The sequence below is a fragment of the Dendrobates tinctorius genome, unplaced genomic scaffold (assembly GCF_039654945.1).
Source record: "Dendrobates tinctorius isolate UK_male_01 unplaced genomic scaffold, ASM3965494v1 ptg000332l, whole genome shotgun sequence".
Lineage (NCBI taxonomy): Eukaryota > Metazoa > Chordata > Amphibia > Anura > Dendrobatidae > Dendrobates > Dendrobates tinctorius.
In genome coordinates this window covers 3,115,848-3,128,431 of record NW_027361998.1, presented here as the reverse complement: position 1 = coordinate 3,128,431, position 12,584 = coordinate 3,115,848, and the positions used below count along the sequence as shown (strand labels likewise).

Sequence of the window (12,584 nt, the reverse complement as noted above, 5' to 3'; positions counted from 1 at the left end):
TCCTGTTCTCCTTCCTTCTCTTCCTCCTATTCCCCTTCCTTCTCTTCCTCCTGTTCTCCTTCCTTCTCTTCCTCCTGTTCTCCTTCCTTCTCTTCCTCCTATTCTTCCTTCTCTCCTTCCTTCTCTTCCTCCTATTTCCTTCCTTCTCTTTCTCCTATTCTCCTTCTTCCTCTCCTTCCTTCTCCTCTTCTTCTTCTTCCTGTTCTCCTTCCTTCTCTTCCTCCTATTCTCCTTCCTTCTCTTCCTCCTATTTCCTTCCTTCTCTTCCTCCTATTCTCCTTTCACCATGTCTCCATCTCCATTCTTTTCCATATCTCCTATAGGACAGAGTGGTGAGAGTGGCTAATCCTCCTTTCTTTCTCCTACTGTATGCGGTGTCCTCCATTGTCAGATGGGCCGGGGGTCAGAGGATCCCATGAGATCTCATTTTAACCATAAAGGAATAAACGTTATAACAAAGCACAGGAGTCCATAAAGTGTCCTTTGCGTCGGCAGGTTGTGCCTTATTCGTGACCATGGCTGTTAATCATGAAGACTCTGCCCAAAACGTAGGACGCTTCATGGACTCCTGTATCTTCTGATACTTTGATGAAATTAGCTTTACTTCTTATGGGTCCTAAACACACGAGTGATGACCTGATCTGAGGACATGGGCAAACGCTGCAATATTGGTGCAAGTTCCAAAGGTGAAACCCCCTGTTCTAGTCATAGAATGGGGCGAGAGGGTGACAGAGTAGGCTGCCACCACGTAAGGAACATGTACAATTGCCTTCACATTTCTCACTACCTGGGGGGGGGGGGGGCACTGTCCAACAACCACACGAGAATAATTGGCCCCTCCAGATCTTGTCTGTCCGCAGAACAGCGGACGGCAGATCGTCTCCACTCTCTTATTGGCAGGATGATGGATGATCCTCAGGTAACGGCCTGGAAATCATCAATTCCAAAAAGTGTAAAACAAAAGGATAGACAGACCCCGACTAACGATGTTATAATGGCAGGAGGATACTGTGCCGAGTGATAGGGCGGCAGTTGGCTGCTGCCGGAGTTAACTCCTTCATCTCGTTGGCCGATGTAATCTCCAAAAGTGTCTGATTACTTTTGATTTCACTTTGTAGTCATCAGAGGTTAGATCCAGATCGGAAACCATCAGCAAGTTTATTTCATAACCCGCCTCTCTGTAATACGTTGTCCTCTTGTTTCTAGGCTGTGGGTCCAATCAGCTCTATATTGTCTTATAGGGTCTGTACCATTAGCCCAACCCTTGTCAGACAATGCCCAGGTTATGCCAGCAAGGTCCAAATATTTATTTTTCATACTATCTGAATTCCCCAAAACTTAGCCCTTATTTTCCCTCTTTGCTCATTTTTCTCATTCCGCTTCTTTTCTTCTTTAGGCTGAATGATCACTTTCTTACGATGAATCATCTGCTTCAATCCACCTCCCACTTGGCGGAGAAGCTGGACAAGACCTCTCAAGATCTGGATGTCCTTCTAGCCAAACAGTTGGAACGTTCCACCACCTTGGCCTACAGAAACATGGTGAAATCATGATCTTGGGCCAATAAGTAGATTTAGGGGTGTAGAGAAAGGAGAAGGGAGGTCCCATACCGAAACGCTAGGTGGGCTGGTTTATACCTTCATGTTCTCCATCCACCCCAGAAGAATAACTCCACCTTCCCAGAAGTGGATGACTTTTTGGCTCTTTCTTCCATGTTTGAAGGGTTGGAACCTTCCATTGGATGTGACTTTGGAGCCAACCATGGTTCTCTTACTATGTGCCCTCATGGGCTACAAACGTCATTGACCACCACAGAGGACTGACTCAATCTGAAGAGAGCCTGATCTACATGGCGTACCTTCACCAAAACGGCGGCATTCATCTCTGACCGCTTCAGGCGTCTTACACAGAATGGCGGCTGCTCGTTGGCGTCAGCGGGAAGTTGTGTAGAAAAATATGCGTTTCCAGTATTTTCTTATATAAATGTAAATGTGAACGACGCTTCCATATGAAAGGCCGACGGTATCTTCATTGCGGAGCCTATAGGTATTTTACAGATATGTAATGTATTCATCCATGTAGCGGCTGTGATAGAAGATTGTAATAATATAGAGTATTCATCGTAGCGCCACGGCATGTACTTCACTAGTAATTGTATCACATGGGAACGCTGCGGGGGAGGAAGCCTGTCCTTCAAAAAGTATGGGGAAAAAAATCCCCTATTATTTGTAAAGTGATTTTTTTCTTAATCTATTTTACTTGCAAATTTCCGCACAGACTCATTTTTTAATACATCTTCATGATATACTGTATTTTCTGATACAGAGCTCCAAGTACGCTGCATAGACACAGATGTCAAAGATGGCTCCCTCTGCGACCGCCACTGGGGGGCAGTGCAATGCACACTGCGCTCAATGATCATCTTGTTACATCATTACACCCCTCAATTTGCATACTGAGCACTGATATCATTTGATGGATAGCACTTAAGCGCGCTCTGTTTGAGCTCAATCAGCATGGAAATAGAAGTCGCCGTCACATAGAGTAATTGCCGGCTCATATCGCTGGCTCCTGTCTGCTGCTGCCGCTCAGTAGTGTCCTGCAGACAGGAGCCGAGTGATGTGAGCTGGAAATTACCTATGTGAGTGCAGATGCAGTGTTCGTGTGGAAGTGCAGAGCCGCTGATTAAGTCCAGTGCCATCAATCAAGATATGACAATCCTGCAGGACGCTACTGAGCGGCAGCCGCAGACAGGAGCGAGCGATGTGAGCCAGCATTTACACTATGTGAGTGCAGCTGCAGTGTCCGTGCAGAAGTGCACAGCCACTGATTAAGTTCAGGGCTACCAATCAAGATATGACAATCTATGATTCCGCACCTCTGGAAGGACACTACACCTGCACTCACATAGTGTAATTGATGTCTGTCATCACTGGCTCCTGCCTGCAGGACACTACTGAGCGGCATCCGCAGACAGGAGCGAGCGATATGAGTCAGTAATTACACTATGTGCGTGCAGCTGCAGTGTCCGTGCAGAAGTGCACAGCCACTGATTAAGTTCAGGGCTACCAATCAAGATATGACAATCCATGATTCCGCACCTCTGGAAGGACACTACACCTGCACTCACATAGTGTAATTGATGTCTGTCATCACTGGCTCCTGTCTGCAGGACACTACTGAGCGGCATCCGCAGACAGGAGCGGGCGATGTGAGCCAGCAATTAATTACACTATGTGAGCGCAGCTGAAGTGCACAGCCGCTGATTAAGTTCAGTACTGTCAATCAAGATATGACAATCCATGATTCCGCACCTCTGGAAGGACACTACACCTGCACTCACATAGTGTAATTGATGTCTGTCATCACTGGCTCCTGCCTGCAGGACACTACTGAGCGGCAGCCGCAGACAGGAGCGAGCGATATGAGCCAGCAATTACACTAAGTGAGCTCAGCTGCAGTGTCCAGGCGGAGTGTTATGATTAGGTCACCGAGGAGGATAGCCAGGGAATAAGCGAGGCAACCAGATAACCAGAAAGGTTAGTAACTTAGTGGATTGCAGACCCCTAAAACTAACAACACAACTAGAATTAGCCGTGGGACGTAACTACGATGCACTAGACGCCTCGGCACAGCCAAAGAATTAACTAAGTCTAAAGAGAGAAAAGGGAAAGCTAAACTGCCCCGGAGTAGAACCCCAAAGGAATAGATAGCCCCCGAACATATATTGCCGGTGAGACAAGATGAGGAACAAACACAGGCAGAAAATAGACTGAGCAAACGATGGGGCCCAAACTGACTAGATAGAACAGGACAGGAAAGATACTGTCTGCAATCACACAAAAAACCCTAAGAAAAATCCAACACGTCTGATATGCAATAATACTGAGGCCACACGACCTCTCCCCCACTAGATCAGAACTCTGGTGTGAACTGGACGCAAAACAAAAGATACTGATATAACAGGGGATTAGAAATACTGAAAAGGCTGACACATGCTGTGGCATATGGAACGGGGTCCAGCACAGGTCCCAGCAGGGAACAAGGCTGAACTCACACCAGCAGAGCAGAAATCAGAGAAAGGCAAAAACTAGATCAAATGCAAAAAGATTCCAGCAAACAAATAACATCTGAACGATGCAGAACCAAGCAGAGGGCAAGCGGACTTCAAAATGCACAGGAAGAAAACCAAATCACCAGCAACAACTGAGGGAAGCTTGCTCACTTAAATCTTCCCAGTCTGTAACACCTGACGTCCAATCATCCTATTCAGGTGAGTGACTTCTGTCAACCCGACAACTCCATTACCCGCAGCAACCACCAGAGGGAGCCCAAACTCAGAAGTCAGATCAAAAGTGTTCTCAACAGCGGAGGTGTAGAACAGCTGATTGTGTTCAGTGCTGTCAATCAAGATATGACAATCCATAACTCCACACGAACACTGCAGCCACTCTCACATAGTGTAATTGCCGGCTCACATCACTCGCTCCTGCCTGCGGCTGCCGCTCACTAGTGTCCTACAGACAGGCGCCAGCGATGACAGACATTGGTTACACTCTGTGAGCACGGCTGCAGTGTCAGTCCAGAGGTGAAGAGCTGCTGATTGTCCTATCATGTTTGACGGGACTGAACTCAATCAGCAGCTCTTCACCGGCTGCACCCAGATTGATCATTTGTGGGGATTTTTTAAACTTGCCTTCTTTTTCTTTGCCTTGTGGTATAAGTTGCCATTTGGACACCAAATTCATCAAAATGGAGCAACAAATTAATGAATTTGGCACAAAATAAAAAATGTTTTCATTTTTCTTGAGCTGTTTTTGCGACAATTTTGATGCCAAAAGTTTCACAAAATGGTGCAAAAATGTATTCAGAATACTGGCATACTCAAAAAAAAACAAAAAAATAAAACACCTGGAGGAGTTGCTCCAAATGTTACGACTTTTTAAAAAAGTCACAACTGATGAATCGGGCAAAAACATGTGGAATGGCTATACTCTACCCACCCACGGAAAAAGAGGCGAGAACATGTGAGATAGATTTCAAGAAAGGTGCAAATAGTATAATGAACTGGGAAAAGTGCAAAACACACAAAACCAGACACAAAATAGACACAAAATCAATGTTGATCAGGACTATGGTGTAAGAGCCGGCTCTCATCGCTGGCTCCTGTCTGCAGGACACGACCTAGGGGCAGACAGGAGCCATCAATGAGCGCTGACACTGTGAACGCAGGTGCAGTGTTTGTGCGGAGCTAATGATTGTGTTCAGGCAACGGTGGCTTCAGTGCTGTCAGTCAAGATATAACAGTTCTCAGGAGGGACTAGCGGAGCCAGTATAAAAGCAGAGGCAGGAAACGGAACAACCATTTTGTGGCGAATCTGGATAGTAAGCGGACGTCACAGCTCACAGCTTAGCATTAGAGATAGGGACCGAAAGCCATAAAACACTAAAGAAACTAGAAATGGTGAGTGACACCCCAGCCGTGAAGGAGATGAGAGTGCGAGGGAAGGAGAATAGTGTCATACACATTGTCCAGGGGCTGGGAAATACTTTTTATTTGCTGTGAATTGATTTGTCACATTTCCTAGGATTGTTTGTCAAATCTGTACAGGTAAAGTATAGAGCAGTAATAGGATCTTTTAAGTGGAAGTTCCAGGACTAAGGCTATGTGCACACGCTGCGGATTCACCTGCGGGTTTTTTTCACGCGGATCCGCAGGTAAAACCGCAGGTAAAGTGACCTGCGGTTTTCCTGCGGATTGGCCTGCGGTTTCACACCTCTACTATGTTAAAGGTGTGAAACCGCTGCAGAATCCACCCAAACAATTGACATGCTGCGGTTTGTAAACCGCAGCAAAACCGCGCGGAAAAAAACGCAGCATGAGCACAGCGGTTTTGAAATGCCATAGGATAACATGGTACTGTACCATGTCTGCGGAACTGCTGCATTTCCGCAGGGCCTAAACCGCTGCGGAAACGCAGCAGAATCCGCAACGTGTGCACATAGCCTTATAGTACTGAAAAACCCGTCCGTACCACAAATTTTCTCAAAGGAAAGTGGTCAGAATCATCATCAACTTGTCCAAAATGTCATAGAAAAAAGTTTATTGACAACAATTAATCAAACATTCAAATCAATAGTAATCCTATACATAGAGGGACACAAAAATGCTACTTGCTCCATTATTCATACTTTCCTGACGTGCTATGTATCTCAATATGGCCCATATACGAGTCTAACAAAGGTACATAATGCGGGGGAACTCAGAATGTCCTAAGACTACTCCGTTCTACTAATCAATCCACCCTCTATTGCACACTAGCCCAGAGCCTTATAACACAATACAGCATGAAATAACTTACATTGTATGCGGAGACTGTGCCGTGTCCCACCGCCCCGGCGCGCGTTTCTTCACACTTCTTCAGGAGGCACATATATTGTGTAGTCTTAGGACATTCTGAGTTCCCCCCGGCATTATGCACTTTTGTTAGACTCGTATATGGGCCAAATTGAGATACATAGCACATCAGGAAAGTATGAATAATGGAGCAAGAATCATTTTTGTGTTCCTCTATGTATAGGATTACTATTGATTTGAATGTTTAATTAATTGATGTCAATAAACTTTTTTCTATGACGTTTTGGACAAGATGATGATGATTCTGATCACTTTCCTTTGAGAAAATTTGTGGTACGGACGGGTTTTTCATGCTGTTTATTATGACACAAGAGTGATTTTGGGAATTTTTGGTTGGAGCTAATAGTACTGGTAGAATTCTGCTGTAAAGGAACCACCCACTGAAAAAGACAGTTCCTGGACATATTAGGCTGGCGTGTTTTACTTGTTGTGAAGGATGAGGGCAGCGGGAACATGATTTTCTACAATGAGTGAAAGGGAAAAAAAAAGCCATTTAAATGCCATTTTCACACAATCAAAAACATTGTTTTTAAAATAATTCAGAAAAGGAGGAGCCTAAAACAAGTCAGTGCAGCTGGTTGAAGAAGTCTCAAGCACAGCAGAGAACAGAAGAATTCCTGTAACCTTTTCTGTAGCTACAGACAACTCGTAATGATACACTGGTGTGAACTCCGCCATACCAGCTTTTCCTTCTGTCTCATAAATCATTTTCTGGAATATATTTTACAATGACATTGTTTCTAGAATTACATTTTCATTAAATTTATGCAGCAAAGCGAACTTAAGCCCTTGTGTATGGCGAGAGACGTCTCCCAGCGAAATCTCCAGATCGAGTAACTTATACATATGGGAAAACCAAACAAACAGGATTTTATGATACTCTGTTGGGAGATGTGCACGCTCTATGTGTCTGTATGTGGCCACCTGGTGGTTATCATGTGAATTGCACGTCAGTTTGTCAGGTCACAGATGAGCGACTCAGTTCTAGGTGTCACCACTGACTAGTCCCAAAGTGGTCACATGGTGTATGAGGAAAGATTAGTATAAAAGGTCATTATTTTTTAACCCCTTTTCGGCAGATTCACTTTGCACCAAATTTATTTGATATAATATTTTTAACTCCGCGAGGGACATTAGTGTAAAAAGTCGCAAATGGTGAATCACAATGAAAACATCTGGATAAAGAAAAGTGAAGCCAACATTGTCAAAGAGCAAGAGACGAAGCCGAGCAGAGGTTCCCAGAAAGGGAGGAAATAAAAGAATAAGGCACAAATAAAAAAGTCACAGTAAGAGCCAAAAGGTGCAAAGACAATGACAAATCACTATGTTATTGTAAGGCTCAGTATTATCTTGATTATTTCCAGAATATATCCCTATAGATGGCAGAGAGCAGATTTTTTTCTTATGGAGCTCATAGAATCATAGAATCATTGAATCGTTGAGTTGGAAGGGACCTCCTGTGCCATCTGGTCCAACCCCCTGCTCAAAGCAGGATTCGCTAAATCATCCCAGTCAGGTGTCTGTCCAGCCTCTGTTTGAAGACTTCTATTGAAGGAGAACTCACCACCTCTCGTGGCAGCTTGTTCCACTCATTGATCACTCTAACTGTCAAAAAGTTTTTTCTAATATCTAATCTGTGTCTCCTCCCATTCAGTTTCATCCCATTGCTTCTAGTCTTTCCTTGTGCAAATGAGAATAAAGTTGATCCTTCTACAATGTGACAGCCCTTGAGATATTTGTAGACAGCTATTAAGTCTCCTCTCATTCCCAAATCCTGCAACCTTTCCTCATAAGACAGGGTTTGCAGACCGGTCACCATTCTGGTTGTTCTTTTCTGAAATTGCTCCAGTTTGTTGATGTCTTTTTTAAAATGTGGTGCCCAAAACTGGACACAATATTCCAGATGAGGTCTGACCAAAGAGGAGTAGAGGGAAATAATGACTTCACGTGATCTAGACTGTATGCTTCTGTTAATACATCCTAGAATTGCATTTGCCTTTTTTGCTGCTGCATCACACTGTTGACTCATATTCAGTCTGTGATCTATTAGTATACCCAAGTCTTTTTCACATGTGCTGTTGCTTAGGCCTATTCCTCCCATTCTGTATATGCTTTTTTCATTTTTATTGCCCAGATGTAGTACTTTGCATTTTTCCCTGTTAAAAACCATTCTGTTAGTTGCTGCCCACTTCTCCAGTTTATTTATATCTTTTTGAATCCTCTCTCTCTCTTCTCTCGTATTAGCTATCCCTCCTAGCTTTGTGTCATCAGCAAATTTAATCAGTTTACCCTCAATTCCTTCATCTAAATCGTTGCTAAAGTTGTTGAACAATACAGGGCCCAGGACAGAGCCCTGTGGTACCCCACTTGAGACATTCTTCCAACTGGATGTGCAGCCATTTACGACCACTCTCTGGGTCCGATCACTAAGCCAGTTATGAATCCACCTAACAGTTGCCTTGTCCATTCCACACTTAGTCATTTTTTCAATAAGGATTGTATGAGATACTTTGTCAAATGCTTTGCTGAAGTCAAGATATACTATATCTACAGCATTTCCTTGATCCACCCAATCAGTGATTCCGTCATAGAAGGAAATTAAGTTAGTCTGACATGACTTATTAGTTACAAACCCATGCTGACTCTGTTTAATCACTTCATTCTTATCCAGGTATTGACATACATGTTGTTTAATAATTTGTTCAAAGATCTTTCCTGGTATAGAAGTCAGACTCACCGGCCTATAGTTGTCTGGGTCCACCTTCTTGCCCTTTTTGAAGATAGGAACAACATTTGCTCTTCTCCAGTCTTCTGGGACTTCTCCAAGAATTTTCAAAGATTATGGAGAGGGGTTCAAAATTTTTTCTGCTATCTCCTTCAGTATTCTGGGGTGTAATTCATCTGGACCTGGAGACTTGAATTCATTTAGGTTAGCTAAGTGTTTCCTCACTATCTTTCTGTTTATAGATATCCTGGATTCTTCTATTCCCTTAATAGGACAGTGAAGAACAGTTGGTGTTACATTTCCTTTCTGAGAGAAAACAGATGCAAAATAGGAATTTAAAAGTTCAGCCTTCTCAACATCCTGTCTTACCATTTCATCATTTTCATCCTGTAAAAATCCTATAGCATCTTTGACTTTTCTTTTACTTTTGACATATCCCCAAAATCCTTTATTATTGCTTCTGACATCTCTTGCAAGCCTCAATTCATTTTCAGCTTTAGCTAATCTGATTTGTGCCCTGCAGATTCTGCAGACAGCATTATATTCTTCTTTAGATATGCCTCCCTCTTTCCATTTTATAAATGTTTTTTTCTTCCTTTTTAGCATGTGCTTAAGTTCTGTGTTCATCCATCCTGGTTTCCTTAAATGCTTCCTATTCTTCCCTCTTTTTGGAATTGTTAACAATTGTGCTTTGAGAATTTCATTTTTCAAGATTTCCCATCCTTCCTGGACATTTTTGTCTTTAAGGATATCCAGCCATTGGATCCCTCCAATTCTCTTTCTGAGGCCCTTAAAATCTGCATTTCTGAAATCTAACCTTGACGTCTGAGTCTTCACAGGTCTTCCTCCTCTAGTTATCCAAAATTCTAAAATAGCATGGTCGCTACCTCCTAGGGTCCCAGCCACTTTTACCTCCTCAACCATTTCCTCCCTGTTTATAAGGATTAGATCCAAGGTAGCAGTTCCCCTTGTTTTCTCCCCTACCTTTTGGAAGATAAAGTTGTCAGCAAGAGAGGATAAGAATTTCCTTGACCTGTTAGTTTTGCCTGAGAGAGATTCCCAACAAATGTCTGGATAGTTGAAATTTCCCATGACAACTATGTCATATTTTTTGGAGAACTTGGCCATTTGATGCATAAAGAGTTCATCCATATCTTCAGCTTGCACGGGCGGCCTGTAGTAAATGCCTACAATGGTGTCCTTTCCATTATTCTGTCCCTGTATTCTTACCCAAACAGTTTCCACAGAACTCCCAGTCTCTGAAGCTTCAATCTCTGTGCAGATATACGCGTTTCTAACATACAATGCGACACCCCCTCCTCGTTTATCAAGTCTGTTTCTTGCAAATAAGTTGTATCCTTCTAGACTTGTATTCCAATCATGTGTATTGTCCCACCAAGTTTCAGTGATTCCAATGACATCATATTTCTTTTCCTGCGTTAGTAGTTCCAATTCTCCTTGTTTGTTGCCCATGCTTTGTGCATTAGTATAGAAACATTTTAGTTTGTGATTGGTTTCTCTTTCTCCAATATTTTTATTAATTAGATTCTTTCGTCTTTGTTCTTCCTTTCCACTTCTAATAGCAGAGTTCTCAATAGCATTTGTCAGGTGTATGGCTTTTTCTGGTCTTTTGCTTCCCTTCCCATGTTGTTCTAGTTTAAAGCTCTCCTTACAAGTGTAGCAAGGCGACTTCCAAATACATGTTTTCCAGTCTTCGTAAGTAAATCTACTAGAGGCACAGAATTACATGAAAACATTCCAGCTACATTCAGTCACCACTAGAGGGAGACAGCTGCCTGAGGCTTTATTATTGAGTTCAATGTATAAGTAGTATAATGGTGATCACTGATCGCCATAATGATCACTATTGAAAAGCAGATGTCAGGACTAAAATTCACTACATGTAGACTGTCTGTCTCATTAGACGGTCAAATCCAAGTTAGCTTGTCTTTGTGACTGTGTAATTATCATTCTCCAGTTCCCTCCAATGTTTTCAGTTTTTACAAATCATCACTTAAATGTTTTATTGATACCTGCAGCTGTAAAAATAGGAGCTGTATAAATCTGTATGTAGGGAGCTCCCTCTAGTGGTGGCTGTATAAATCTGTATGTAGTGAGCTCCCCTAGTGGTTGCTGTATAAATCTGTATGTAGTGAGCTCCTCCTAGTGGTGGGTATATAAATCTGTATGTAGAGAGTTCCCTCTAGTGGTGGCTGTATAAATCTGTATGGAGTGAGCTTCACTTAGTGGTGGATGTATAAATCTGTATGTAGTGAGCTCCCTCTAATGGTGGCTGCATAAATCTGTATGTAGTGAGCTCCCCCTAGTGGTGGCTGTATAAATCTGTATGTAGAGAGCTCCCCCTAGTGGTGGCTGCATAAATCTGTATGTAGTGAGTTCCCTCTAGTGGTGGCTGTATAAATATGTATGTAGTGAGCTTCCCTTAGTGGTGGATGTATAAATCTGTATGCAGTGAGCTCCCCCTAGTGATGCATTTATAAATTTGTATGTAGTGAGCTCCTCCAAGTGGTGGCTGTATAAATGTGTATGTAGTGAGCTCCCTCTAGTGGTGGCTGTGTAAGTCTGTATATAGTGAGCTCCCCCTAGTGGTGGCTGTATAACTCTGTATGTAGAGAGCTCCCCCTAGTGGTGGCTACATAAATCTGTATGTAGTGAGCTCCCTCTAGTGGTGGTTGTATAAATCTGTATGTAGTGAGCTCCCCCTAGTGATGCATTTATAAATTTGTATGTAGTGAGCTCCTCCAAGTGGTGGCTGTATAAATGTGTATGTATTGAGCTATCTCTAGTGGTGGCTGTGTAAGTCTGTATATAGTGAGCTCCCCCTAGTGGTGGCTGTATAACTCTGTATGTAGAGAGCTCCCCCTAGTGGTGGCTACATAAATCTGTATGTAGTGAGCTCCCTCTAGTGGTGGTTGTATAAATCTAAAAACAAAACAATGTATACACCGGCGCTACCTCTGGTGTGAACTAGAGCTGCAGGTGCTTAGTCAGCCTCTGTGCTAACAGCTGGCAAAAGAACAGTAAACATAAACCAAAATGACAAGAAAGCACCGCGCTAAAGTTGTTGCAATAAATACCAGAATGCCCAATTGAAAAGATCAAAAAGAACAGTTAAATGAATTAGTCATAGAAATGTATCATGCGGCTGGGTAAAGTAAAGAGATTGCCTACCTTAGGGTAAGTATGTGATCCAGTATGGAGGAGTAATAAAAGATCCAGGTAATCCCCAGAGACAACCTGTGGCAGGGGGATCCTCTAACCTGGAGCCGGGAGATGTGAGCCGACTAGTTCACAAATCGTAGCGTGAAGTCACAGTGGCAACTGCGATCCTGAGGTGCAATCAAGGTACAGGGAGAGTAGGGCCCGGGGAGCGTCCTCCCCTAGATGGGAGCCCGCCTGAACCCTCACCTGAAGACAGAA

General features: G+C 43.2%; 1 protein-coding gene across 1 annotated transcript in view; it reads left to right on the top strand.

The window, feature by feature from the left end:
- LOC141074304 (uncharacterized) overlaps window positions 1–2,312 on the top strand; it is a 123,330-nt gene extending 121,018 nt beyond the window's left edge. The window contains exon 3 of the mRNA XM_073561935.1: window positions 1,397–2,312. Within this exon, the coding sequence (XP_073418036.1) occupies window positions 1,397–1,553 (157 nt within the window). The 3' untranslated portion in view covers window positions 1,554–2,312. The remainder of the gene's footprint in view (window positions 1–1,396) is intronic.
- Window positions 2,313–12,584: the final 10,272 nt, after the last annotated feature.